The following is a 27,118-nucleotide window of genomic DNA, read 5'->3' as shown; positions in this document are numbered from 1 at the left end:
GCAAATATAATAGATATTCAAATAAATTTTTATTCGTAGAATTTTTTATTTTCGCGACTTCTTTAAAATTTTATTTCTTTAAGCATTTATCTTTTTAATTGTTTTATGTTTTAAATGTACCGTTTCTATACTCTTCCAAACAATTAGGGGATATTTTGTTTTTTTTTCTTGTAAATTATAAAAATAATTTACAAATGTAACGCAATTTGTAATAATAATAAATATCGATTATTTAAACAATATCTCATCAATACACCCTATCCATAAGTAAGAAATAATTATTTATGTATGAAGTGCCCAATAGTTATAATTATTTGCAGAATCCGAAAAAACTAAAATATCCCTTGTTTTGACAGTGTAATATTCTTATACAATTACTTTCTAAGCTTATGCAATATATACTGTATATATATATATATATATATATATATATATATACATATATATACATTGATTTATCATGAACATCGAAGCTGTTGATTAAGTTCTTAAAAGAACTGGGCGATGGACTGAGTCCTTGACTCTTTATCCCGTCATCTGAATGAAGTAAATCTGCGTGGATGGAGTGTTATTGGGCTAAAAAGCTCTAGTCATGGCTGGGTAACGGCAATAGCCCAGCCTCAGTTAAAACTTCATTGGCTACAGCATTACCATTTGTTACCCTGGAAGTCCTAAAAAGGACTTTTTTCCTGTCCGCTGTTGATTAAAAAAAAAAGAAAAAAAGAAAAAAGAACAATCTTATATATTTAGAATTATTTAAAAAAAATAGGTGTTTAAATAAGACAGTTTTATTTTAAGAATATCTAAAACATTTCTTAAATTAAATATTTTAGTACCTTATAGAATTTCATTTCTAATGTTCTTATAAAATATATATAAAAATAATCTAAAACTAGGCTGAATTTTAAAATGATACACATCTAAAAGCGAAAAATACCAGTAGGCATAGAACTGTTTCTTTTAAATTATTTTTTCCATACTGTTAGCTCATCAGTATAGTTTACAAGTTCCATTAAAACAATTACACGCTTGCATAGGACACTGATGGTGACATTCTCTCTACAAAACTCGAACGTAAAAACTCGTTCAAGATTTTATGAGACAAATGATCTTTTAGAAACACAAAAATATAATTAAGGTGATAATAAAAACTATAATGAAGACTATATTTATGAGATTGTTCTGCGTGTAGAAAACATCGTAGTGAATATAGCTACTTGAATCATTGCAGAAAAAGATTAATGACAATAAAACATGCATTTCGATACGGATATCGAGCAGCCATGCTTTAACTAGATACGAAAATGATTAAGTTTATTCAGTTGAAGCGATGATCAGTCTGTTATGGCAAAGTCAAGTTCCGTAATCGATCTTAGATGGATATTAAACTATCGAGGACGGATATTTTCGGTAAGATAAATGACACAAGCGAAGAAGTTTAGACATTGATAGTTTCTTAGATAATAAATGTGTTGCGAAGAAGAGAAAAGCGTGCATAACTATAAATGGAATATGGTTTCTATGATTATATGTTTATTCTTATTTGCAGTCATAATAAGTACAGATTAATATTTAGTTTTAAACAAGTAAAATAATTAATCGATTGTAAATGTATGCATTCTTAACCAATTATGACTATCCAGCTTGTTTCCGGCCATCCAGATGCATGGTTCGCAGGAAATAGGCAAATACCGATCGCTAACTTTTGGTACATTGGTACAGTTGGCCCAGAATACATCAGAATATCTTCCCTGGTTTATTGGAATCAATGATAAGGGTGGGGGAAGGGGAGTGTTCAAGCGGTTATCTCAACCAAAGGAGACTGAAAACGCAACTAAGGAGCTCAATGTAATGTCTTGGCTCATTAATGTATATGTATGTGTGTGTGATTGTGTGTGTGTATATATATATTTACGGAGATTTAATGCAGTACCATTACTTGTATACCATTCAATATTTTTGTTTTTTAACATTTCATTATATGCTATATCAAAGGCTTTATTTCGATGAAAAAAGAAACTGTAACGTTATTTATGGTCATTTAGCAAAGTATACATAGAGAAAGTGAGTTTGTAAAGGAAATGGATGTTTAGTGCTAAACTTACCAAACTTTTGTCTGAACACAAATTCATTCTTTTGAAAAGAAATTTTTTTTTATCAAAAATATTCATTAGCGTATTTTTCCAGTTCTCTAATATTTTCAAAATAAAAAATAAAATAAAACAAATAAAGAATAGAAGAGAAAAGAGAGAGATTGGTGTCAATAATTTTTAAAATGATTTTTGTTTCCTTTTTTTTAAATGGAATTATTATGGCCTTCTTAAAATCTGATGGAAGCGTGCCATTTGGTGATGATACATTAAAATGTACAAGAACGAATCCATTATGTGCATCTGGTGTTCCTTAACTATGTTGATGTTAACACCATCGGGGCTCAGATCCTTACTTGTTTTTAAACTACCTACAGCACTTTTGCATTTCATTTTCAGAAGTTGAGTAAAGATACATAAAATTATTAATTCGTTTTAGCAGTGTAATTCACTTTGGTAGTTTATAGCATTCCTTAGAATGGTTCTATCAATATTATTCTATTCTTCCACTAACCTTTAGTCTTCGTTTTCGCATTTTTATTAATATTTTTAAGAAGGCTAGTGACCAGTGGCGGCTCGTGGCTTGAAATCGTGGGGGTGTTGCAACTTTCGAAATATACACACACACTGTAAGTACAGTGTATACGTGTTTGGATAAAATATCAAAATTATGGTAAAAATTAAAAAAAAAATTAAACATGAAAAGATATTGTTTATTATCGATAAAATTATACAGTTTAGTATAATTTAAAATTACTTAAAAATAAAATCCATTCCTTTAATTGCAATTAAAGGAATGGATTTACAATTTTTGGACATTTCAATTAAATCCTTTAATTGTAATGTCCAAATATTTAAAGAGACGGAGTAAACACGATAAGCACTACGAACACTCGACTACTGGCGCAAACTGCATATAAACAAGAGTGGAACTGCGCGACGGACAGTGCCGTATTACGCTAATAGCTCGCATCTCACTATGACGTGCATATGCTTGCGCGTGTAGCAATGTGACACTGTAGAAAACACAGTGCTGCTAGCGTCCTTCGCCCTCCTAAGTGCTACAAGATGGATTTTTATTATTTTTATACAAAATAAGAGAATTGTAAAGGATTGTTGATGATAAAATTAAATATTGCAAGCAAATATAAATAAATTAAAAAATATATTTATATATCGAGAAAAATTGGGGGGGTGCTGCAGTTCCCCAGTATCTATGCAAGAGCTGCCTCTGCTAGTGACATATATCTTCAGTGATTATTATATTACATAGAATTATATTTCTATAAAACTTTCTCCAGCCTAATATTTATGGAACATTGGTAACAACAATAAATACGTCATCCGGTACCCCTGGCTGTTTATGTTAACATGATTGGTTAAGTTCAACATTAAGAACACTGGTGAACCGCCACAGAAATCTGCATTGCCAAATGTGATACAGTCTGAAAACAGTTTGAGAACCATTATGAACACATTGTTCATAATACGGATTGTACAAACATTTTTAAATGAATATTTTATTCAGGATTACTTTTATTACGTCTCTTTTCTTTCAAGCATTGTAATTTACTAGTTTAATACTTCAATAATTTCTACTACGAGTTACTAATATTTATTTCATTACTTCGCTTTTTTTATTAAGCTTGATATAGTCTATTACTCCTCCAGTTCTTGTATAAAGTTGGACCATGTGTAACAGCGCGACCTATAGATAGTTATTAAATGTACATTATGATTATCTAAATATAAGTTAACGTTTTCAGTTAATTTCATTGTATTAACAGATATAATTTCGAATAAAGACGATACGTCTAGCATTAATCGCCTGTACTACAATGCACCGATAAGATTTTCCAAATTCTCTTATATGACACATATCAACCTCTTCATCTTTACCTATATTTTTTGTAAATATCAAAGACATTCATCAATCTATTGTCTTGAGCAGTTAGCGTATCCATTCTGCAACCAAAAAGCTGTCGGGTCGAATCCTCCCCCTTGTCATGGATGTTTGTGATTTCTTTCATACATGCATATATACTTTTGCAGATGGTATTCATTTGATTGTCTACTTTGTAGAAATAAGTCGATGCATTTATGTTTGTCGAATGCTTATATGTATATGCAAAAGTGTTAAAATACATGCACACCAGAGAACGCAATTCTGATCTAGAAAGAATGCTTTCTGGAATAATTATATTCATATGCAAAAAATGTTAAAAATATATTCAGTATGGATTCACAGCACACAACATTACCAAATTTTGAGCTTGGGAGAATCTATCCTACTATGCTGAAACCTGGTTTCGAATCAAAATATAGTAATAATTCAGATCTTATCCTGTAGCAAATACTTTACTTGACAATGATTACAATGGGTTATTAAAATTGACAATTGACATTTATGTCTTTAAGGGTGAAGCAAGATGCTTTTCATATTCCCGGCTATCTGCTGTGGTTACAGTGAGGGTAAAATTTAAGAGCAGTTTGCTCGCCCTGAATGGGCATGGAGATTATGCATCGTTATAGGAGGCTAATATAGCTTTTGGTCTTCTATATTTGAATATGTCGGATGGCTCGTATGCTGCAGCTTGTTGAACCAAATCGTTGGGGTGTGTGGACGTCTTTAGGAAAAACTTGGATGCTAAGGATTGTAGAAAAGAGAAAATATAGGGAATATTTGTGTCTCTGTGGAGTTGGCTGTTTCTAGCATACCACGGGGCTTTCAGAATCATTCTCAAGCACTTGTTCTGCACTCGTTGTATCTTGATAATGTTAGTATTAGAGGTGTGGCTCCAGACCAAAGAGGCATAGGTGATTATAGGACGAATCGTCATCTGGTATAGTTGCAATTGGATTTGGTTGCTGAGCTTGCTATTTCTATTAATTAGCGGATAGATCTGAGCTATGACTTTAGATGCTTTTGCGCATGCAGACTTGATATCTTGGTTGAAAGATAGCTTTTTGTCGAGAATCACACCCAGGTAATTTTTTTCTGTCTGCCAGAGGATTTTAGTATTGAATATTAACACATCTCCTGGCCTTTTTGAGAAAAAAAACGGCTGAGCTTTTCAGGGGGTTGACTTCCAATCTCCACTTGGAGAACCAACCCTCTAGCTTTAGAAGGTTTTCTTGAAGCTTTCTGGTAACGAAGTGGGGTCTGAGAGATCTGGTTAGTATTGCCGTATCGTCCGCATACAGAGCCAAAATGGAATTCATCGGATTGTGTGGGATGTCTGACATGTATACAGAAAACAGCAATGGAGCCAGTAGAGATCCCTGCGGCACTCCAGCAAAGATATGGCGCTGAGACGATATAGAACCGTTGATTTTAACTTGCACTGATCTATTCTGAAGATATGAATGGATTAGATGAACCATTTTTAGTGAGGTACCGGCTGATATAAGTTTGTGCACGAGTCCAAAATGCCAAATTTTGTCAAATGCTTTTGACATAATGTGTTAAAATACACCTAGACCTATTTTTTTTCTTTCCTAGACCTATCCAAATGCTTTGGATAGGTCTAGGAAAACAGCTCCTGTGCACTGGCGCCAGTTGTAGCTGGTGGTGATGTATTCGACAATTCTGTGGATTTGCTGGGTAGTACTATGGTGTTGTCGAAAACCAAAATGTTCTTTAGGGAGGATGTTTAGGTCATTTACTGAGGTTTGGAGTCGTGAGAGGATGACCTTCTCTGCAACCTTACCCAGATTGGAGATGAGACTGATTGGACGATAATTCTGCGGTAAGAGTGGGTCTTTACCTGTCTTATGTATAGGAATTACATCAGCCAGTTTCCAGGTGGAAGGAAAATACTGAAGTCTTAAGATTGCATTAATTATACTGGTCAGATGCACTATAGCTTTTCGAGGCAGCAGCATGATCACCCTGTTTGCGATGTTGTCTGGTCCAGGAGCTTTATTGTTCTTAAGTTTTTTTAATAATATCATATAATTCAACAGGTGATGCGGGTGCAATATGGTCAGCGCTGGTATCTGGGAGGTTTAGTGCCTGCCTGACCTGTCTGTGGATTTTGTACAGATGATTGAAATCTAAGTTGTTATAAGAAGGTTTGCACTGATCCTCAAGATTTTTTAGTATGGCTTCTGCCTTATCTGCATCTGTGTGGACTAGGCACTGGTTTGAGATTATAGGGGAGGGATCTGTTTTTATTTTTGATGTTTCTCAGTAATCCCCAGATAGAGTGATCAATAGGTGAGATAGAGGCTAACTTTTTATCCCAAACTTCGTTTCTATGTGTTTTAAGTGCAACTCTTACTGCTCCATTCAATCTGTTAAGCAGTGTCTTGTCCTGAGGCGCGCGAGTGTTATAAAATCTCTTCCTAGCTTTGCTCTTCTCTGATCAGGTTCAAAATGTCTTCAGGCAAACGATCAGACTTGGGAACAGGTTTCTGGAAGGTTGCAACCATTATAGCGGACTTAATCTGTTGTGTGAGGCTAGTCACTGCAGATTCCACATCTTCTGGTATGGATATGTGAGGGACGGGTCCAATTTGATCCCTAAGTGCTTTAGACAATCTCTCCCACGATATGCCTGAATGAGAGGGAGGAGACAGGCATTCTTGTTCTCCCAATTGCAGTAGAATTGGGTGGTGATCCGACGACAGCTCGTTTAGTGATATAAGGCTGTACCGTAGTTTAATGTCTTGCAGGATGGCTATATCCAGGATGTTAGCAGTGCCAGACATACTGAGATGAGTTGGTTCGGTAGGTCCAGCCACAACAGCATAGTTTGATCCTGTGTAGCTAGAAAGGATGCGACCATTTTTATTGGTAGATTTACTGTTCCAAGCAGGATGTTTTGCACTGAGGTCTCCAGAAATGACGACCGGTCCTTTTACTCCAAGGATGGCATCCAGATCTGAGATCAATAATGTCTTTAGTGGAGGGTTGTACGCAGAAAAAATTTTATGGTTTCCAATTAAGTTTGTGAGGACATTAATTCCTGAGATTTCGAGGTTGGTGGTAGTAGGGTTGGTTATTGAATGATCATTGATATAGTTTTTGATAAGGGTGGCTGTACCTCCACCTCTATAACCAAGTCTGTCGTTTCTGTAAATCTGATACCCTCTGATTTTCAGGGTGTCAGCAGGCCTCAGGTGCATTTCATTGATTAGCAATATATCTGGGTTGTATCTATTATTAAATTCCTGGATTTCTAACAGTTTATTTTTGATACCGTTGGCATTCCAAGCAATAATCCTAAGAGAGTTTGGGGCGATTTTTTTCCTATGCATTAGAGAGTGCTGATAATATGGGTTGGGTTTGCTGTAAGAATCTTTTTGTGACACTTAAGGATGGATTTGAGTTGCTGAAATCCTGCAGCATGTTAGCAAGAGAAGAGGTGATAACAGCTGATAGATTTGAATGTGGATTATTCAGGTTCTGGGTATGTACTATCTGTTTGGAGTGGGCCACATCAGCATATGTTCTCGCTTGATGTTGGAGATTCATTTTCTTAAGGGGCTCAGTTAATGATGGGCGAGCACCTGTTGACATGATCTCACTCTTGGAGAACTGAGGAGCCTGAGCTTCAGGAACTCTCGCACTAGATGACGAGGTAGATTGATGATTTGGATCATTCCATCTGTTTTTGCGGTGATGTATACACCCTCTATAATTAGCAGGGTGAGGACCCCCATAATTAGCGCACTTAGCCGGGGTGGAGTTTGGCTTGGCGCAGGTGTTTTTGGGGTGATTCTCGCCACATTTTAGGCATCTGAACTGAGCTCTGCATAGCTTCTGGGCATGGCCAAAGTTTTGGCATCGGTAGCACTGCCCAGAAGATGCTTTCTTTCTCAATGGTTCTGGGGTGATTTTGAGTCCACAGATTGATTTTAAATTAGAGATGTCTTTGTAAATGTTGTGAATCTCAACCAAGACTAAAGGCATAGGTGTCTTATTTGATCTAAACATTCTAGTGATCTTTATGGGAGATAGTTCCTGTAAGTTAAGGTCAGTAACTATTTCATCCGTGTCAATATCCTCGGAGACTCCTCGTAGGACTACTTTCAGATTTTTTTCGGAGGCAAGTGAAAATGTGTGATATTGAGTTCCTCTTGCGTCCAATTCCTTTGTAAGATTTCTCTAATCAGCCACCGTGGTGGGCTGAATTCTTATACCTTCGTCTACATTTTTATCAGATCTATAACTTATTTGTAAATTAGCCATGATGGTTCTGAGTGTTGTCCATCTCTGCTTTTCCCTTAGGATAATCGGTGGCACCTTTTCATTGGTGGAAGCAGAGGGATCTAAAATGGGAACATCGTCGTCCATACCAACATCCTTTGCTGGCTCAGCAGCGAGAGTTTATCTAATAAACTGCAAACAGACATTTTTCAAAAAAGCCAAAATTCATACGCTTAATCCCAAATTTCATCAAGAAACATGCACAAAATATTTTACTTGAGACTAAAAATATTCAAACACGTAACTTTGACATAAATAAATTAAATAAATTTAATTTATTCTAGAAGCAAATAAAAGATTATTTATTTTTTTATGTAAATAAATAATATAATTTTAAAAATACTTGCATAAGTTAAATAAGAGTGTAATTTTTTAAGTAGATTGTTTAAGTGTCCCAAACTCCTGTTATAAAAATCACAGGTTTCTTGAATGTCCTAACTATTTAACTCTTCGTTTCCAAAACTAAACTAACTTCAAATAGGACAACTGACTTCTATAATTTCTGTTTTGATGTCTGATTGTTCAGGCGATCTCTATAAACGACCTAATAGAGCATAAAAGTTTTGGAAATGTCTGTGGTTTATGCACCGGTACTCGGCTGTAAGTGAAAGTTCTTCGTGGGAATTATAGAAGCAGTGATACTACCACTAGGCGGTTTTAACAATAAACAATAGGACAGTAAAACAACCCACACGATCTATCCAACGACTGAATTCAGAATATTGAAACATGACTTAAACACTGTCTTTTGAGAAGTGAAAAAGAGTAAACAAATATTGATATTCCCACACTATAAATATATTGAAATATTAAAATAGTAGACTACAGTACAAGGCTCAATGAATATAATAAAATATATGCAATTAAAAAAAAAAAACTAATCCCTGGATAACATAATATATAGAACGCTATATAAAAATTACAGATAAAATATATGAAGAATATAAATTTAAAAAAAAATCAAAATCAACTAATGCTCTTTATTCCCTATAAGGAGTAGGTGAGGCCTTTTAGCCATCTATCTGAATTTTGGAGACTAAGTGGGCAGTTCAGTCTGCAACAGTAACAATCAGATATAGTTGACCCAAGACTATCACTAATTACAAGCGGTCACAGATGAAGAGACGGGCAAACACGTGCTGTTATCTCTTGGTACCCAACTCTAACAAGATATGTTATTGTCTGATATGATATGGTTTCTACGGTCGATTTTCTTGAGTTTGAGGGGCAAAACGTTTGACTTTCCAGGAGAGAAAAATACCCGTTGCCTGTGTCAGAGATCGACTAACTCGGGAACCGGTCGCAGAACAGCTTAGATAACGTTCCTCTAGTCAGCGATTAGACTTGAACTGAAGTCTATATTCGGGAGGCCTAGTGTAGAGAATACAAGCTTCACTTCCACTGAGCTACGCGGGCATGAAAAGTATAAATATTATGAAATAATGAAGAAGAAGGAGAAAAAAATATGTAAGTATAAATATATCCACATAATAATACCCCGAAATATAATTCCTAACATACATTTTCTTCTTCTTCATTATTCCTATTTAAAAGACAAAAGAATGCTGTATAGTTTCCCACGCACCTTTTACTCTTTGCTGATGGATACTCGCCAAAAATTAACGTTTTTATTATTTTTTACACCTACCCATTTACATACGAGAATTTAACAGTTGACTCAAAGGTGTTCTTAATCTATTTTTGCCCAAGAGGGTGGGATTCACTTTTCTATAGTCATATAAATCGAAGTACATAAGAAGGAAATGTATATTATATTCATTGTTTTACCAACAGATTACACTTTAAAATAATGATTCGGTCAAAGTTCTTTCATCAAATGATGCCTTTGATTGAATCTTTCGTTTCCACACTTCTGGTTTATTTTATCTATAGAACTCTACATGTACAGAGATTTGTACCTAGCCATACAGAGCCATGATATTGGAGATTGGGGTTGTATTCTATCCATCTTCCTACAGTCTATTTGTATTCAAGTGAATACAAATGAAAAAAAAAAAAAGAAATCAAACTGGAAATAATGTGTTTTTTAATAATTTCATGTATAGTTATCAAATGTCAACTTTTCCAATTCATTAATACGACAAAAGAGCTGAATAAGAATAAAAATATTGAATGTTATGTTTTAAAGCTTTAAACTTCAATAGGCGTCCTTTCAAACTCATATATAATCATCCTCCTAGAATTTTAATCCTTAAAAGTTGTAAAAGAGAGAACACATTTTTGTTTACGAATTAATTATAGAAATAATGCCGTAGTAAGTACACAATCAACCGTCGTCCTTCATTGATTTAAACCAGCACTGCAAACTCCGTGTAAATTGATATTTCGCCCAAGATCTTTTATGATCCTTTTCAAAACCGGCTCAATTACATATTCATGGACCATGTTACCGAGTCCTCTAAAAAAAAAAAAACAACTATTTGTGACGCTATGAGCGAAACAGAATAGCACGCAGACGAGTGTGCGTATAATTAAAATGTTGGAATCAATATATTCTCCCGCATGCCTTTGGCAGCATACAGTCTATTTTGCGCTCTCCTCCAAAGCTGAGTTCTGAACACATAAACGGAAAAAAAAGAAAGAAAAAAAAAACATAATGTATAGAATAAAACTAATTTATGTAACAAGGAAGTAGTGAACATGGCGAAGAATGAAGTTGATGTGTGTGCTCTTTATGAAGCGGCAAGTTTTTGTCAAGTGCCAATATGAAATGGTCGACTTAATTCTAACAGCAAATGCATTTTATGGGCTTCTCTATCGACGGACGAGTATGGCTCAGAAATTTAAATTAAGTTAAAGGTTGATGCAAGCGAGATTTTACGCTTAGATAATTTAATTTTTTACATATATTATTTTTTATAGTATTTCCTTTTTTTCTGATTTTTCATTCCATTTCAGGTGCATAATTCTTCGCTCATTCGACATACACCATTTTATTTAATTAATGAAAAACTTAGATTACTTTGTTCGCTAAGAAGAGTGCTAAGATGCGGTGATTATTACCCTTGGAGGGTAATGGATGGCAATGTTGCACCAATGAAGTTTACCTGAGGTTCGGCTGTTGTTGTTACCCCCTAGGGCGCAGAGATTCGAGAGTTTGAGTTAGCTCTCTTAAGGTTTTTGCCTTAAGGGAGCAATTTGAGTTTCGGGGGAAAGTGTTCTCCGATGAGGGGCTTTGTCGGTGAATGCTTTTCTTCGGAATATGAGCGGTGGTGGTGGTGGTAGGTGGAAGGCTATCACTGAGTGGAGCCAACGCTGAGATGGACGGTCTTTCGCCCGCGATTGAGTGGCCTAGGGATCGTCCGAATTTTTAGACACGGCTTTACCTTTACATATGGCAATGCTGTAGCCGATGAAGTCTTAACCGAGGTTCGGCTATTGCTGTTACCCTCCTGCCATGATCAGAGCTTTATATAGCTCAATAACACCTTATTCCTACACTGTCCTCTACAGATAACGGGGAAGATGAAAAGCATTCTTGCTTCGCCCCTTTAAGCCAGTCCTTTTAGGACTTAAAGTATTAAATCGTGTATGTACATATTATATTACAAAGTAGGGTTTAAAATGAATAAAGAAAGGAATTCTCCTTTTTAATGTCGTGAGAATTTCGTTTTAATGAAAATAAATAAGAGGGGTGGTACGAAAATGCTTTTTCTCTTTCTTTTTTTTTTCTTTCGTTCGATTCAGAAGTTTTACACATTACTGAGTGAACAGTCATAGTTTTCAGTTCCACCACAGAATGATGCTGCGATCAGTCACATGAGTGCAGCACACAAATACTTCAAAATGGCAGCCAGCTATTAATCATATTACGCGCTGCACGTACGAAGCAGAGTGATGATTGAAATCGCGGGGGAAATGCATATGGGATGTTGCTAAAATGATACAGTTAGACTAGATTAGAGAATTTAAGAATGATGAAACCGAGGCAGAAGTTTAAGATAGTGAAAAGGCCAAATGTTGCTTTTCAACATTTGGCAGAGTAAAAACCTTTACGGGGTTGGAATACAGTGATGGCAAAAGGTAGATGAATTTCATTGCCAAGTGTGACACTACTAACATGTCAATGGAGGACCGAAGAAACTTGAATAGAAGTTCCATGTTTCTAGAGCAGGCTTTACGCATTATGTAACCTTTAGTTAAGTTTACAACATTTCACTGGTAGAATTCACATCACAAATATCTTCAATGATTGTTCACGTTTAGTTAGTAGTGGCTGCTAATTTTATTATTTGAAAAACATCAGAAAACCGCCATTCTTCGGTAATAGCATCATACATCTCATTGGGCATTTGATGAGCAGAGAAATGGGGGAAGACATCAAGAGCAAAAAGAGACATTCAAGAAATGATAATACCAGTAGCGAATGAAAGAACATTGTATACAATCTAATTTCCAGCTTGCCAACGAGTTGTGTTGGAGTAATAAAGGCAAAAATTGGTTCAACGAAATACTGAAGCAATAACAAAGGCAATTTCCCTCGCAGGGAATTGTTTTAATCTTATTGCAGTGTTGTGGCACGATTAACGTCACGTAATACGGAAAGTGCGAGCCATCTAGCTATGCGTTGGATTGTTTCGATTTTTATAATTTCGGATGGCTTACACAAATAGCAATGTTTTTGTTGTTAGTTTTATTTTCTTCAGAAAATAAAAAATTATACTATCAAAATAAAAATAATAATTTCAATTACAGCTTACCTCATACACAAAACAAGTTCAGTACATAAAACAAGTTCAATACTTTATCCTTATCCTTATAAAGACTGGCTTAAAGGGGCGAAGCAAGAATGCTTTTCATATTCCCCGTTATCTGTAGCGGACAGTGTAGGGATAAGGTTATTGAGCTATTATTAAAGCTCTGATCATGGCAGGAGGGTAACAGCAATAGCCGAGCCTCAGTTAGAGCTTCATTAGCTACAGCATTGCTATCCATTACCTTCCAAGGGTATTGGATTGAATGAATCAATCACCTCTATCCATCCTTATAAGGACTGGCTTAAAGGGGCGAAGCAAGAATGCTTTTCATCTTCCCCGTTATCTGTAAAGGACAGTGTAGGGATAAGGTTTTATTGAGCTATGAAAGCTCTGATCATGGCAGGAGGGTAACAGCAATAGCCGAGCCTCAGTTAGAACTTCATTGGCTACAGCATTGCTATCCCTTACCCTCCAAGGGTATTGGAGATTCACCTCTATCCAAACGCTATTGTTGTCTAAATATACTTAAATGATAAAAATAACGAAATACTGTAGCTTTATAAATGAATAAAATTTGAGTTATGTTTCATATTATACAATTTATATAACATTTTTTACAATTTTTTTATACTTTTTACATTTTTTTATTTAAATTTAAATAAACAGAAAAAACTATAGAAACATAATGATCTATGAAACAATAAATAATTATATGATTTTAATACGATCATAGAAGTGTTTAGTAGCTGATTTCACTTTACCTCCAAGGTTAACCTCTGCCGTTCCTTGTGCTGAATCCTGATCATTCTGCACGAAGCATTGATACATCCCTTTGTCTTCTCTTTGCACAGAGTTGATCTGCAGTACCTCTCGAGATAGGAACTTGATGCGATCATTTTCGGCCAAGGGACGCATGTCCTTTCTCCAATACACCGAATGAACCGGATAGCCTCGCACAGTGCAGTTAAAAATGGCTGGTCGTCCAATTTGGAGCACTTGGAAAGCTGGATGTATGTGGACCGACAGTTGAACTAAAATAATAAATTAAAAAATGTTTTTAAATATTGACACGAGATGGGAGCAGCCATCACATTTTAAAATGATGTTATAGCAAGCTGAGGTTGATATCAATAGGATTGCGCTCATTGCGGCCAAGTTCCGAATTTTAAAAATATCAACCTTCAACACACAAAAAGGGTATATTGATCCTTATTAAGTTAGAGGTGCATTAATTCTATCACTGAAGATTACTGATTGGTCTTGAAGTTCATATAGCACATAATTCCACAATACGACTTTCATTTCACTAGACACATCGGACACAACCTTTATTTGCCTTGTTGTCTTACCAGGAAACAATAATCCCACAATAGCGAGCTTCTGTTCTGTAAGCAGTGACAGTCTATTAGGTTTTTATATTTGTGACATTTCCATTTTTTTAAATGTCATCTCTTTCTTATTTCAGTACTAAGTATCAAAGGCTTGTGCTAATGAAAATAAATTTCTTCTGGCGAAGCATCTAGTGTTCCATTACATCAATTAAACGATTACATAGAACGAACTACAGAGGCCAAAAAAAGTCATACTAAAGCAATTGGAATTCACCATATTGTCTACCAGCTTGCTGTTAGTATGCACTGCAAAATCAACATATAAGTCTTCTAAGTTGAACTCAGTCGACGGTGCCGTTTAATGGAAAGATCAGAGTCCGAATACCATCTGAAATGCGTAGAACCTTCCCTTTATTGGACTATTCACAGTAAGAAGAAAGTTGCCACTAGAGACAGAACACTTGTTCAAGGGAATCGAGAGAATCATTCACTTTGGTATTAAACCGATATGTATAGAAATATTCACCCAAGTGAGAGGAGAATCATTTTCAGTTAGGAATGTGAATATACAATGTTAATTCCTCACTGCGGTGACGACATGTTCTTTTTCAACTACCATTCCATTCAAATGTGAGTTCAAATCAAATTTCAGTATGGATATCTCTAAAATACTTTTAAATGAAATACAATCACACCTTACATGCGGTGTACTAATAATATCATCGGACTTTTCGTGGGTTGGAATATATATACTGTATTTTTACTCTTGAGAGACACTTGTGACATTATGATTAGGAATTATAGACACGTTAACAGAGGAATATTTTAATAATTGCCACATATTTCAGTCTGAAACTAACAGACTATCTTCAGTGGCTACATAGGAACAGTTTTTAACAAGGTGGAATACCAACAATCGATCATTCAAAAGTAGAACGGGCCGCGTGATGTTACATTGCTAAGCATTAAAGAGAGGGAAAATTTCATCAGAGTGATGAGTAAATTATAGGTATTAATTCACAATTTCATATAACAATCTTCATTTTAAATAACATTAGACTAATATAGGAATTAAAAGTCTCAATTAAAAAAAGTACACAACATCTGTTCGATTCCTACAATCCAATCCAGAATAACAAAGAATCAATATATCGAGTTCCAGTTCCATATATTTCCGGGATTTCAGAACCAATTTCAAGAATTCTGAAGAATTATGATTTCACAGCCACTTATATACAGTACCTATTAACAAAATATCCACCTATTTTAGCTCTTCTAAAGATAAACGCTCAACTATGTCTCTGACTGGTGTATATCAAGTTCACTGTATCTGCAATCTGTCCTACTTTGGACAAACAGGACGCTATACAGAAAAAATAATTCAAGAACATCAATCATACATTCTGTACAACAAATCCGATAAGTCTAGATTGGCATAGCAAGGGATAGAGACAAGCCACAATATTCTCTGGTCCAAGAGACTCGCCTTCTACACAAATGTCGCTATAAATTTGAACGCCTATTCAAAGAGAGTGCTGAGGCCTTACTTCAACGCATATATATATATGCGTTGATTCAAAAAAAAAATATATATATATATAGATATATATATATATATATGGCTTATAAAATTACTTGGTATCTTTAATATATATATATATATATATATATATATATATATATATATATATATATATATATATATATATATATATATATATATATATATATATATATATATATATATATATATATATATATATATATATATATCAACAGGTTAGTCTTTCTGAAACGCTGTGAATTCCATGCAGTCTTTCCTAAGTAACTTCGGAACGTGCCACAAAAGATTCTATCACAAAGCAAAGTTAGACCTTCTTGCTGAAAGAATATTCTACACAAAACCTACTCTCGCTTTTTTGTTTGCCAAAAAAGTACATTATCTCAAATACTTGAAGAATCTTTCTCTCTCTCTCTCTCTTTCTCTCTAGACAATGAAAGTTGACATCTTTTTAGTATGCGTAGTGTGTCTGAAGCAGCCCAAATCCAAAATAACAACACATTAAAACTTATCAGGAAATTTGAAGGCACTAAAAAGAGTACAAAATAACAAGAACTTCTCGAAACCCCACATCAACCCTGACAAAGTTGTAATTAATAAATCATCTCACATCCTTTCAGATGCAGAAAAATGTATCCTCAGCAAGGGCTTAAATTGTATTCCTTCTCCAAAATTTATCCCAAAAGAATCAATCCTCACCAAGATAGAAAAGGCTGCTTCCTTCCTCCCTTCAAAAGATGCAAAACGTCTCCGTATTGAATCCATCTTTATGATCAACAATGCAAAACCACCTACAGATAACATCTTCGTCGGAACGACAGGCTCTTAAGAGTTTTAAAAATAACAGAAATATAATCATCCTTCCCGCAGATAAAGGCAATGCCACAGTTGTGCTTAACTTTGAAGATTATAAAAATAAGATGCTTGAATGACTACAGAGTGACACTTACTCAGTTCTTGAGAGAGAGATCCCACTCGTGCACTTCAAAATCGTATCAACAATTTATTAGAAACAGCTTCTAAACTGTCTAGAAACATTCGCCTTTCTCTTCGCTCTCTCCATCCGCTCATGCCACGCATATATGGAGTTCCCAAGCTCCACCAGGAAAATACCCTACTTCGTCCCATTGTTGATTGACATTGTTGGTTGGGCATTGATTGACCAACATATAATCTTTCAAAATATCTCGCAAAATACCTTAAATGTTTTTCTGTCAAGTCTTCGTATTTTATTAACAACTCTGCGGATTTTGTATCATACATTAAGGATATTATTCTTCAAGAAAACGACATCATGGCTAGCTTCGACATAGGATCCTTGTTTACAAATGTTCCTACAGACGAAGTCCTGACACTACTCAAAGGTGAGTTATCTAAACAAATGTTAGCCTTCCTTACTAATTGCATCAATTCTGGATACTTTAGATTTCAAGACACCATCTACAAGCAAACTCATGGTCTAGCAGTGGGTAATCCTTTATCTCCTGTAGTTGCCAACATTTATCTGGAAGATTTTGAAGTTAAAGCTATCTCTTCCTATTCCTTAGCAGCTAGAATTTGGAAGCGATATGTGGACGACAATTTCCTCATTTGGAGCCATGGACATGATTCTCTCCTGGATTTCCTTGAACATCTCAATAGTCAACACCCAAATATCCAATTCACGGCTGAGTTTGAAACTAATGGTTCCCTGCCTTTCCTGGACGTGAAACTGACCCGTGCTTCTGAAAAACTTAAAATTTCAATGTACAGAAACCCTACACACACACAGACACACACCAATAGATATCATATCTCCATAGTCAGTCCCATCATCTCCCTCTTCAGTAACTTGGAATTATTTCTACTTTGGGACATAGAGCTCGCTCTCTTCTTGACGACCCAGATGAACTTCGTAAAGAAATCAATTTTCTTAAATCTACCTTCAGACTGAATGGTTATTCTCAAAAAAGTACTAAAAAATACCTTTTTAATCCTCCTAGTCGCCATACTGAAAAAATGAATAATCTTAAAGTTCGTTGCATGTCTTCACTTAGAGGAAGAGTACTAATAGTTAACCAGATGGCTGCGAGTGTCTTATGGCATACCCTCAAAGTACTCACACCTCCTGAAGAATTTCTCTACCACATTCAAAAGGAAATCAAACGTTTTCTCTGGAACAAAACTCATTGGACAACATACCCTCAACTCTACAAGCCATTCAGCAAGGGAGGTGAAGGCCCGATTTCCCTTGAAAACAAGATTAGATCCTTCAGGATAATCCTCCTCCTAAAGACACCTCAACGATTACATCACGAAATCATCCACCAGAGGACTTACACTTTCCACAGTACTTCGAATGGCCAGTCCTGCACCATCTCCTCCTAAACTACCTCATTTTTACAAAGATGCTCTACAGCGGTGGAAAAACACAGAACATCACACACTTACAGGATCAACAGAGTCAGCTGTACTATCAGAACCACTGTTTTCGAACAGAAACATAACAAGTCTCACAACTGGGCAGCCCTTTCTTTTCACTACATGGAACTGGGCAGGACTAAGAGTCATAGGCGACCTCCTAATCCAGATCCTAAAGTGAAAAACATTCACAAGCCTACCAATGAAGAACCCAAAAACTGAAAAGCAATATCAACAACTAAAGCCTCCATTATAAAAGCCTATCCCGATATCGTTACACCTCAGGGAATCCGTATTCCGTCCAGATCTAGAAACTGCTCGGAGCTGATATTTCATCCTGTACAATCTGAAACCTCACTTCCAATACTTCCCTCCAACTACAAGAAAATATACCACTTCCTCATGTCAGTGTCTCCAACCTCGCCCTTCTTATATTCATCCTTGACACTCTCATCTACAAGGCTGCATATGCCACTCAGTTTTCAGTGGGATCTGCCATGTAAATCAAAGTGTGCCAAACCAGATTCCGACATACAGTGGAGACTATGGCATAACATCTTGCCAACTCCTTCTAAGCTCTACAAATTTCAGCTAAGAGAAACGGATCTGTGTCTATTCTGTGACGTTTCAAGTACCTTGGAACACACACATACCTAACCTGTCCCGCAAACTACGCACACAGCCAAGAGGACTACTGGAATTTAGTCCACGCAGAAGAAAACAGACACAGAACATGCAATTTCCTCTTCATCTGCGCTTAGGCCAGCTTCTACCAAAAACAGAAAAGAAATAACCAGCACCCATTCATCACTGAAACTGCACAAACCCTCATGTATATCCTCCGTCGGAAACTAAAAAGCAGGTCTTCACTGGAACTTAAGTACTTCAAAGAAACAAGAACTGTCGCGAAATTCATAGAGGAGTGGAATCCAACTGGTACCCTCTTCTGGATTGACGACGACAATACGCTTCATCTGAAAGATAACTCAGACTGAAACTGAACTGTAGATTTTGAATTTATTTATTGCATTCTCCATTTTATACCCGAAAGGAAAATGTTCCTTTCTCTGTAATATATATACTTATAATATGCAAATAGTCCTTGTTACCTATCGTCTAATGTATATTTTAACAAGTTAAATTAAAAAAAATAATAAATTAAATATATGAGTGCAGTTTCATCAGGCAGAACGTAAGTCGATACATTAAATCAACAGAGTTAACAGAGTTATAGGGGTTACGGACATAATCATAATAAGTATATTGTCATTTTAATTTTTAAACCTTTTAAAACTGTACTGTGCATTACTGCCACTACAAAACAAGAGAATAATCACCAAAATCCACCACTGAGCAGAACTGTTCATATTCCAGGGAAAAGCATCCACCGACAAGGCCCCTCACGGGCCACGCTGGAGAACACCCTCCCCAGAGACTCAAAATACTCTCTCTCTCTCAGGGAAACCTCCCGAAATATAAGCCCACCCTCACCGGGAGCAAAATGCCGGAAGAAACCTAAGAGAGCGAAACTCAGCGTGCCATTTTAGCCTCTTACGACATGCATGGGATTCGGTGAATTTTTAAGTGAAGCCCTGTTTAAAAATTAGAACGATCCCTAGATCCCATTGCATAGTGGCCGAAAGATCGTCCAACTCAGTGTTGGGTCACTTACGACATTCATGGGCTTCAGTGGATTTTTAAGTAAAGCCCTGTTTAAAAATTAGAACGATCCCTATACCATTGCATAGTGGCTGAAAGATCATCCAACTCAGCGTTGGCCCACTGAGTGACAGGCTCACCTCTACCGAACAGAGCCGCTCATATTCCAGGAAAAGGCATCCAACGACAAGGCCCCACACGGGCCACGCAAGAGAACACCCTCCTCGGAGACTCAAAATGTTCTCGCAGGGCAAATCTCCTGAAATCTAAGCCCCGTTCACCGGGAGCAAAATGCCGGAAGAAACCTAAGCGAGCGAAACTCAGCGTCCCATTTTAGTCGCCTCTTACGACATGCATGGGCTTCAGTGGCGCTATTCTTAGCCCGGCCACCACACGGGTTGCTTTGTAAATACAAAAGTGTCTTTACCTGATAAATGATAATCTGATTATTAGAATCTAACATTATTTTAGTTTCTATTTGAAAGATTGTATATTGTTCAATCAAAATGTAAATAATAATAAGATAAAAAATAATCTTAGTCCACCAATGGTACTAATTGAGCATAAGTATATAAGATCTTTCATAGATCTGATTCACATACAAACGTAATTGATGTTTATATAAGTGAAAACTTTGAGTAATTTTTTTTTTTTTTTTTTTTTTTTTTGTAATTCTCGGATTATCTTGACCTGAATGGTCTGCGCGAAAACAGTTCTCGTTATACTGCCAACAGACAGCAGTGAAAAATCCTTGTTTCTTCAAATATTGCTTCATAGAATAGATTTAGACAACTAGACAGACAGATCAATAAATAAAACCCATGAAAAATAAACAAATTGATAGACAGGCAGATTGCCAGCCTGGTTTCTTTGCACGGGTCGCGAATTGAGTTGCTTTTTGGATACTATTTCTTCATTTACGCTAGAGTGTGTTCCTTTTTTGCGTTAGCTGACTGATTAGAACACGAGAATACAGTTCTTTCTTTCGCCATGAAGCGTTGCTTGGCTTTTTACTTTCTTCTTTTTTCTTCTCTAGACGCACAAAGAAACACGCATTAAGAGAAGAAAGAGCACAAAAATAAATGAGAAAAGCAGAGACCAACAAAGACAATTTATCATGGAAAATCAAATTAAACTTTCGAAACTAAAGAGATGTTTCGTGATAGGGAGCAATTAGCCGATCGTATGTGAAAAAGGAAAAAAAAAACTAGAAAACATTTGCAATTATCTCACCTACCAGATGGCAGCACTAATTCCTTCATTAAACAGGTATAGAAACTTTTAACAAAATAAATAAAAATACTCCTTGCCACCAGGTGGCAGCATTATCTCATTCCTGAATAAATGTATTTATTTATTTATTTATTTAATATTCGAAACTTCGTCATTGCGTTACTATTTATATTTCAGATATAAAATTTTAAATAATTTACTTACCTGTTAAAGTTAAAACAGTCTCCACTCTTCTATCGCCAACGGAATTCCTTACAAAGCAGATATATTTGCCGTTATCTTCCTTACTGGCTCTTTTGATAAGGAGTAATCCATAAAGTTGCAGCAATCGGTCACTTTGCTGAACAGGGGTTAGTCTACCAAACTCTTCTTTCATCCAACTTTAAAACAACAACAAGAAAAAAAAACTATTGGATAAATGAAATTTGTCTGATAAAAACAATGATATCTTCGTGTACAATATATTCGATACGTGTGTCGGATGAAAACACTCAAATATGAATGAAGTTTACTTCAATAGTTTTCTTTCGTAATGTTTCTCATTTGATCAGTGACAAAAACACTTTTCGACTTTTATGTATTGTCAGCGAGGGAATCAGAACATTAGTAGACTCATAGAAAATTCACGAGTTGTTTTCTTTCTTGAGGCGTCGACATCGTAAGAATCACTTTCTAAATGTAACGTAAAACGCACAAACATCTGATCCTGTTTTTGTTTGTTATATAATGAGTTTTAAAACACATTTTGAAAACAGAGACATTTCCCATCTCATAAAACGATCAAGAAACAGCAAACATTTGTCAGTCAGAGAAAACGACATTTTGATTGTAACTCTTGGAAATCTAGACACATTGCTGTATTTCCGAATGAATAAAAACACAATCAATGAAAATGAATGCTAATTACAATTTCAAACGTTCAAAAGATTGGCTGATAATACTACATAAGTGCTTTTTCAGGATTGTTTCTTATTGTTACCAATAGATGGCGTTGAGCGGGAATTTTTTAATTTTTGTTATCTTTAATATAATTCAGTATAAATGTAGATAAGCTATATAACAAAATAAAACTGAATTTACTTTATAGTATAAATGTATAATTTTCTTTTTTATTATCAGTTTACAAAAATAACTTAAAGTAATATATTTAACACCCATTTTAAGAAAGAAATATATGGTTATTTAATTTTGATAATTAGCTATATTTTGTTTTTGGCTGGTATGAGCGAAATGCTAAAAAAATCTCACTAACGTATTAATTACATCCTTATGTTGTTAATTATAATTCCAATGCAACGTAGTTATTATGCTTGAAGGATAGAAAATAATAGCTTCACTGAAGATAATTATAATGTAAATTTTCTTTTCATGATGTGCAAGTCATGTTTAGGTGGAACACCAAGAAAGTTTAAACTATCACAGTTCACTATGAGTTTATTTTTTGAAGAATAGTCTTATCAAAAATCTGTTTTTAACACAACGCTGCACTAGATTCCGCTCATTTCGTCGATATTTTATGTATAGTTTATATCGGAAAATTCAATAGCCCTCATTAATTTTATTTCTTTTTTTCTGATACCAATTAAACAAAGTAGAAAAATTTTGAAGTATACAGATACTTGTGTTTTTGTTCATTTTTCTCTGTATTGTACATCTCTTGATTTCTTCATAGGTAGGTTAGCATCCAGTAAATTAGATGCGTGTAGCTAGTCAATTAATTATTTCTTATACAGTGAAAGAAAGTAATTAAACAAGGATTCGCTGGCTTAGGAAACGGCAGAGATGCTATACTGCATGGAATATGCGCTCTTCTTAGAGATTGCCAACCAAACGCTTTACGTAGCATCATAATTGAAAAATCTCGCGCATCTTTTCCTGACATACGCAGATGTTAGCAACATCTCTCTCGTTCTCTTATGCAATACGCCTATTTCATTAAGTTTTCCGAGAACTTCGAATAACAAGTAGCAAAAATATCAACTGAGAACAAAAACACAAAACTTAGATTTAAAGAAATTGGTTTGAGTGCTCTGCAGACAAACATCTACGGATTACGTAGAATACTTGAAGGCAGAGAGGAGTAGGGAAGTAAAAGAAACATAGCACCAATGGAATTAACACGGGCATAAAAGAATGATGTTAAAAAAATACAAGAGGACAAATGGCATTAAATGGAAAATGAATAAATGATAAAAGAGGAACGCGGCATGTTTTTGAAGTAAGAAAAAAAAAATGAAATAGAATAGAGTAAATGAAGTGATAAAAACATAAAACATGCAAAAACTAAATTGAGAAAAGAGTAGCTAGTGAATGAAAAAGAATTAAATAAAGAAAGAAAATCAACTAAAATAAAAGCAACACAGAGAAGATGAGAGACAGAATGTGTGAAAAACAAAGGATATATAAAAAATAGATAAAAGCACGGAAAAAGATAACTTTTTTAGATTAACAGGAAAAAATAACTAGAAAAGTATGTTCGTGTCGGTTTATCTGCATGCTGTAGGGAAAAAAGTTGTTGGAAGAAAAAAAACTTTTTCAATTCGATGTATGACAAAGTGATCTTATGTTATTTGGAATGGCTTAAAACTCTTTCCTCCTGTTCTTCCTTTTTGGAATTGTAAATCAGGATTTTTAAAACCAAATTACACGTGTTGTTGTTGTTCTGACTTCTCCGATCAAGTCAAAGATAAAGGGTGATAGTGACAGAAGATAGGTACGAAAATGGATAGTAAGACAAAAAAAAAATAGTTCGAAAACGAGGTGGTAGCTAAAAGATAAGTAGAGACAGGCGTAAAACTGAGTAAAGATAAGGAACTAATGGCTGGATAAATGTAGAAAGAGTAAAAGACAGATGGAAGAATAAAGAAAGGTGAGAGAAAGAGATGCGTTCAGACGAAGGTAGGAAGAAAAAGCGAAATACAGAAAAACAGAGAGAACTGCATACAGAGAAGACGAATGAGCCAGGTAATGGTAGGAAAGAATAAACCGTAGATAAATGAAAAGAGAACATAAACTGCATATAAGACATACTGAGAGTGTGAGTGGGTGAGTGTCTAAAGAGAGAAAATAGATTACCGCACGAGGGAAAATCATGTGGAGATAATAATATGGTCATCAGTAAGATGGAGAAGAAACAGACAGAAAAATATAAAGAAAATATGTACATGAGTGCTTGTGTGAGTCATATGTGTATACACGTACACCTTCTACTTTGATGCGTAAATGAGTGTTCCTCCAATAAATTATGCATTTCGATAAATAGTAATCTATTTAACGATATCCAGTCATTTGCTGGCTAATGCTAAAACTGTATACGCACCTATAAGTTGGAACAGGCTGACCTTCTCCTGTACACACCAGTTCTACAGTGCTGCCTTCTATCGACCGTACATAGGACTTACTGAAAGTAACTCGTGGGAGAGAAGTTCCGTGTGGTTCTAAACAAAAGAAAAATAAACATAAAACAATCGAATAATTTTATTAATATATTTTGTCTAAATCACTTGACCACACAGAAACTTGATGAATTCCCAGAATCTTAAAAAAAAAAAAAAAAAAAAAAAAATCAGTTAACACACTTAAAATCAGATAAACATGAATTAAAAATAATTGTGCGGGCAATATTGATCATAAAGTTAGAAAATGTACTTTGTTGAAGTCATATAATTACTGTACTGCTTCCAATATTTAATTCTCAGTAAATTGAGTGTAGTTTATTTGATGGATTCTTTCTTTGTGTTGGATGCTCGAATGAACACGCAAGTGTTCAACGTAACCGACTGAAAGTGTTTAATATCCAAACGCGGTCTGTCCGAATGAGTGCAGTTTCGTGAGTTAAACATCCATTTAGATCGTATTTCCCACGGAAGAAAAAAGTCATCCTTTGCGGTTTACTAACGCTATAATTCGCGCCATTAGCTTACCGTAGGCGTTGAATTGCGATGTTGCTTATGTCATTGCCGTAATGGTCCGTCAGGTGTGAAGTATTCGAAGCAAAATGCGGAAACGTTTCCCCCATCCCCATCCCCCTTACTTGAGTTAGATTTTCTCGCGTCTCCGCGATGGGCTTCCGCTTGGGGATCTCACATTAGTTGCTTTATGGTAAATGAGGAGATTATTGCAACAACCTTGCGAAATCTTTATTATTGGCAAGAAGTGTTAACTACATTGCCTCGAGCGTTAAAACTTACCAATTGGCTAATAAAAGTTTTACATATGCGTAGCCACAACTCCGTGTGTAAACGGCATTTGAAATATTTGGGCAGTTCGGGAAGATGATGGGAAAGAAATTGAAACTGAAATGAGTTCTCGCTTATTGAGTTTCAAATATGGCAGCCGATTAAAAAAAAAAAAAAAAAAAAAAAAAAAAAAAAAAAAAAAAAAAACTGATCTTCCAGGAAGTATCCCGTAACGTATAACCGGAAGTGAAATATTAAGTAGTGAGAACTAATCCATTCGTAACATTCAGGAAAAGTTTGAAGCAAATCCCTTCCATTTATTATTAAGACAAGGTCATAGTTAGTTCGATGTTACTTTTTTGATTACTTTCAGTGTAGGTCGAACTCAGTTCAAGTTTACGTGAAAAGTCGACAAAGTTTGTTTAATATAAAGTTATCTTTAGAAGAGTTGTTGGTTGGGTTACGTTCAGGTTCCTGTCAGTTTTTTTTTTTTTTAATTTAAAGATTTAACTTATGAATCATTAGATATCTCTCCAGTTTAATATTTGTTAGATTCAGAGAAATTATTTTAAAATTAGATCGAATTACTTTGATTTAAATTAGAATTGTGTTTACTTCTGGCATCTTCCGTTCAAGGTTAACTTTAGATAATTTCCACATTGCTTAAAATATTTGGTATAGTTTAGTTTAGTTATAATTTAGGCACATTTTAGGTTAATTATGGTTTAGTTACACTTAGGTTCAGCAGTGCTCAGGATTTAATCTTGGGGGGGGGGGAGCCCGATTTGAGAATACACACTACGCATTGCATACGACCATCTTCAATGATCGCTAATTCATAAGTTGTATAGAAATGGAAGACACGACACAACATAAATAAAAAAAAGAAAGAATTTTAATTAAGAAAATTTTCTAGTATTTTTTCCTTTTTCTTTGGGGGGGGGGCAGAGCCTCCTTCCCTCTCTGGGTCGACCACTGCTTAGGTTAGTTATAAACAGTAGTTTAGGCAGAATTTATGTTAGTTTAGGCACAATTTCCATTGATTGTGTTTAGTTTATGTGCAGTTTGCGTACAATTAGGTTAGTTATAGATTAGCTAGAGTTTGGGATAATTATACTTTAGGCACATTTTAGGTTCGTTATAACTGAGATATGACTACGATTAGTTCTGAGGGACTGGCAAGTTATCGCCTGAATGATGACCAGCTAAATTAAAGTTACAAGTTGCATTATTAATTATATATTTGGTTTTATCATTTATACAATCTTTTATCCTTTATACTTCAGGCGCAAACTTTGTTTGCTTAACTTGGATAAAGGATAAAACCAAATATATAACTGGTAGCATATCCAAGTGAAAAAACGTCCATAAACTTATCTTGAATCCAGAGAATTGGAATAATAAGGTTTGACACCTTTTAGCAACTTGTATAGAGAAATATGACTTCTCCATTACTTCCACCGCAATCAATTTGGGTTGGAATCAATCGACCGTGAGATGCGGTGATTGATGATTGATTTATTCAATCCAATACCCATGGAGGGTAATGGATGGCAATGCTGTAGCCAGTGAAGTTTTAACTGGGGCTCGGCTATCGGCTATTGCTGTTACCCTCCTGCCATGATCAGAGCTTTCATAGCTCAATAACACCTTATCCCTGCACAGTCCTCTACAGATAACGGGGAAGATGAAAAGCATTCTTGCTTCGCCCCTTTAAGCCAGTCCTTATAAGGA

At 35.3% G+C, this 27,118-nt stretch overlaps 1 protein-coding gene across 1 annotated transcript in view; it reads right to left on the bottom strand.

Moving 5' to 3' along the window:
- Positions 1-27,118, bottom strand: part of LOC150106951 (cell adhesion molecule Dscam1-like) — a 173,862-nt gene that overhangs the window by 62,658 nt on the left and 84,086 nt on the right. Inside the window, exons 5-7 of the mRNA XM_090393514.1 lie at positions 24,526-24,643; positions 21,411-21,586; positions 13,784-14,053 (exon numbers count right to left, since the gene is read on the bottom strand). Coding sequence (XP_090249640.1) covers positions 13,784-14,053; positions 21,411-21,586; positions 24,526-24,643 — 564 coding nt within the window. The remainder of the gene's footprint in view (positions 1-13,783; positions 14,054-21,410; positions 21,587-24,525; positions 24,644-27,118) is intronic.

Source organism: Typopeltis vanoorti, chromosome 5, assembly GCF_054136105.1.
Source record: "Typopeltis vanoorti isolate ZY-2024b chromosome 5, IOZ_Tvanoo_1.0, whole genome shotgun sequence".
Taxonomy (NCBI): Eukaryota; Metazoa; Arthropoda; class Arachnida; order Uropygi; family Thelyphonidae; genus Typopeltis; species Typopeltis vanoorti.
The sequence above is the reverse complement of the archived record's forward strand: the minus strand, read 5'-3'. Positions and strand labels throughout refer to the sequence as shown.